The sequence below is a fragment of the Gracilinanus agilis genome, chromosome 4 (genome assembly GCF_016433145.1).
Source record: "Gracilinanus agilis isolate LMUSP501 chromosome 4, AgileGrace, whole genome shotgun sequence".
NCBI classification, from domain to species: Eukaryota; Metazoa; Chordata; class Mammalia; order Didelphimorphia; family Didelphidae; genus Gracilinanus; species Gracilinanus agilis.
Genome location: NC_058133.1, coordinates 254,591,793 through 254,595,143, shown reverse-complemented (window position 1 = coordinate 254,595,143; position 3,351 = coordinate 254,591,793). Strand labels below are relative to the sequence as shown.

The 3,351-nt window shown below is 33.1% G+C and overlaps 1 protein-coding gene across 1 annotated transcript; it reads left to right on the top strand.

Moving 5' to 3' along the window:
- Positions 1 to 302: 302 nt before the first annotated feature.
- LOC123246338 (olfactory receptor 2B11-like) lies at positions 303 to 1,265 on the top strand. The gene has a single exon (XM_044675248.1). The coding sequence runs from the start codon at positions 303 to 305 to the stop codon at positions 1,263 to 1,265; it is 963 nt and encodes a 320-aa protein (XP_044531183.1).
- Positions 1,266 to 3,351: the final 2,086 nt, after the last annotated feature.

Here is a 3,351-nt window from a genome sequence, read left to right as displayed (position 1 = left end):
AATATAGTAATCTTAACCAAGAATTTGTCAGTGATTATTCTGACTAAAAATAGGGGATGGGTTACTAAAATTTAATTGGCTACCTCAGGAATCAATATGTTTCCCCTCCTTAAACATTTTTTAACTACTAGATAGGTGCATGAAAGTGAGGATTCTTTACAAGTATGAAAAAGCCTAGATGGCTGTTATAATCCCCTTCTAGTTACACTTTAAAAATTCTAATCATATGATACCTATGTTGACCATGACTTCAGTCTAACTCTGCTTCTGTTTATTTCCACAGGTAGAGGTTGCTGGACATTATGTCAGGGAGTAATGAAAGCCTTCCAGATATGTTTGTTTTATTAGGCTTCTCAGATAACTCATGGATAGAACTTCCTCTGTTCCTCATTCTCCTTATTAGTTACCCATTAGCTATGCTGGGCAACTTCTTTATCATTCTAATCTGTAGGCTAGACCATCACCTCCATAGTCCAATGTATTTTTTCCTAACTAATCTCTCCTTTCTGGACATCTGTTATACAACAAGCATTGTTCCCCAGATAATGTTCAACTTGGGTAGCTCAAAGAAGACAATCACTTATATTGGATGTGCCATTCAGCTTTACTTCTTCCATTTCATGGGGTCCGCAGAGTGTCTTCTCTTAGCTGTCATGTCTCTGGATCGCTATGTAGCTATTTGCAAACCACTTCACTACACCCTCATCATGAATCATCATATTTGTACCCTACTGGTATCCATTGTGTGGCTAAGTGGCCTGACTTATGCTATATCAGAGGTTACTTTGACTTTACAGCTGCCATTGTGTGGACACAATGAATTAGATCACTTGATATGTGAGATGCCTGTAGTGATCAAGGCTGCCTGTGGTGATAAGAGTTCTAATGAATTTGGGCTTTCCTTGGTCTGTGTATTTTTCTTAGCTATTCCTTTAGCCCTTGTTATTGCCTCTTATGTCTGTATTGGAGAAGCTGTTAAGAAAATTCAGTCTTCTGAGGGAAGGAAGAAAGCCTTTGGGACCTGTTCTTCCCATCTCATTGTTGTATTATTGTTCTATGGCCCTGCAATTAGTATGTATCTCCAACCCCCTTCTTCTATCTCCAGAGATCAACCCAAATTCATGGCCCTTTTCTATGGTGTCGTGACCCCTACCCTCAATCCCTTCATCTACACCCTAAGGAATAAGGATGTGAAAGGAGCCATAGGTAATATATTGAGGAGAATGTTTAGGTCCAAAAGAGGATCAATATCCAATATCAAGTAACTCTTACAAAGTTCAGTTCATATTTTCCAAAGGTATACTTACTCTTATGTAAATTGTTCCCAAAATGGTATAATGAAGAGAGCCCTAGATTTGACGTTAGACACCTTAGTTCTACTCTCAGCTTTACTATTTGATATCTGTAACATCTTAGCTAAGATACTTTATTATTCTAAATCCAGTTTTTCCACGTATGAAATCATAAGGATGAACTGTCATTTCCTCTACAGTTCCTTTAATCTCCAGATGCCATGACTATAAGAAGTTTATTGCCATTCTCATCTTACATTGGCACCCAGGGCTTGCATTTACCCTTTACTCTAAAATGTCTTAGGATTCTCCTATTGTGAACAGTAGTGACAGATGCATTACCTTATTTATAATTTGTATCTTTGCTAATACCTCTAACAGTAAACATGACAGGTATTTGAATGAATAAATAAAATCTGACATATTTATAAACATCTTCCTGAATTTAAAGGCTTATATTTGATACATTGTGTTGTTTAGAATAATGTGAGTAATATTAAAATAAAACTTTATTGAAAGTCAAGGTTAGAAGAAATATAAGAGAAATCAAACATGAAATAAGTGGAGAAAATCTAACTTAATAGGAAATCATTACCTCGAAGGAGATGTGAAGCTTTCTGGACAGAAGAGACCAGTGAGATGTTTTTCTATATACCTGAGATGTACAGAACCAAAAAAAAAATATTGTAATAATCAAATGTCATCTTGATGTATATCTAAATTAAACCCAATTCAGTTTTTAAGAATAATGAAATAATTTCTATATAGCTATAGGTTTTGCAATTATATTTTGGTTATGCCCATATTTGGTACCTAATGACCAAAATGAACATGGGGAGGGGACATAGGAAATATATTAAAATTTCCCTTGGCAAAGATACACAAGTTGAGCATCAGTTAGGTAGTTTAATGTATAGAGAGCCAGACCTAGAGATGGGAGGTCCTGGGTTCAAATGTGGCCTCAGACACTTACTATCTATATGACCCTGGGTAAGTCATTTAACCTTAGTTGCCTAGCCTTTACTGCTCTTCTGCCTTGGAACCCATATTTAGTGTTGATTCTAAGACACAAGGTCAGAGTTTTAAAAATATACATTAGTTGAAATAAATTTGAAATCTATTACCTAGAAATTATTTTTTCCTCATTTTCTCACATCAAGAATTTTATACAAATTTAGTAGGATATATGTGTGTGTGTGTGTGTGTGTGTGTGTGTGTGTGTGTGTTTATATCAGTAAACAATTTTGAAAAGAACTATATCAAATGCTTTTCACAGCTAAGGCTAAGGGGAGAATTCTTAGCCTAATAAGTATAATAGAGATAGTCAATTAAAAAAGAAAATTTTCCTTGAGTAAAATTAAAAATCATTTGCATTAATAAAATCAATAAGAGAAGTTGTTAATAAAAATTAGCATGAAATATCTTCCTGATACCTAAGATCTGATATTTAAGCCTGATATCTAATATTAACAAAGAAATTATATATATATATACCATTTCTCAATGGATAAATAGAGCCAAAGATATAAACTATTTTCCAAATATAGAACGATCAAATACTAATAAGCATAGGAAATTCCAAATGACTATTAATAAAGACATGCAAAGCAAATATTTTTTGATGTCCTATTTCATGGTTGGCAAGGATAACAAAAGGTACTAATTGTTTATCTTGGGTTGGTTATAAAAAGCTCCCATTGTAGAATATTGGTGAAACTGAAACTGGTTAAATGATTCTGCAAAGCAATTTTGAAATACACTAAGTAGTTAAATTATCTGCATCTTTTGACTAAGAAATCCAGGTATATTTCCAAGGATGTCAGGGAAAAAAAGAAAGATTGAACATGTACCAGTATATTAATATTAATACTTTTGAGGAAATGTGACTTAGACATATGGAAATTATCAACATAGAATATAAACAAAGTAGAAGAGCAAAGAACATATTACTTATCAAATTTTATCAAAAAAACAAATTATAAATTACAAATCAAATAGTAGAAGAATTTCTAAATAAAGAGATTTAGGAGATATAAAATGGATAATTTTGGTAATCTTA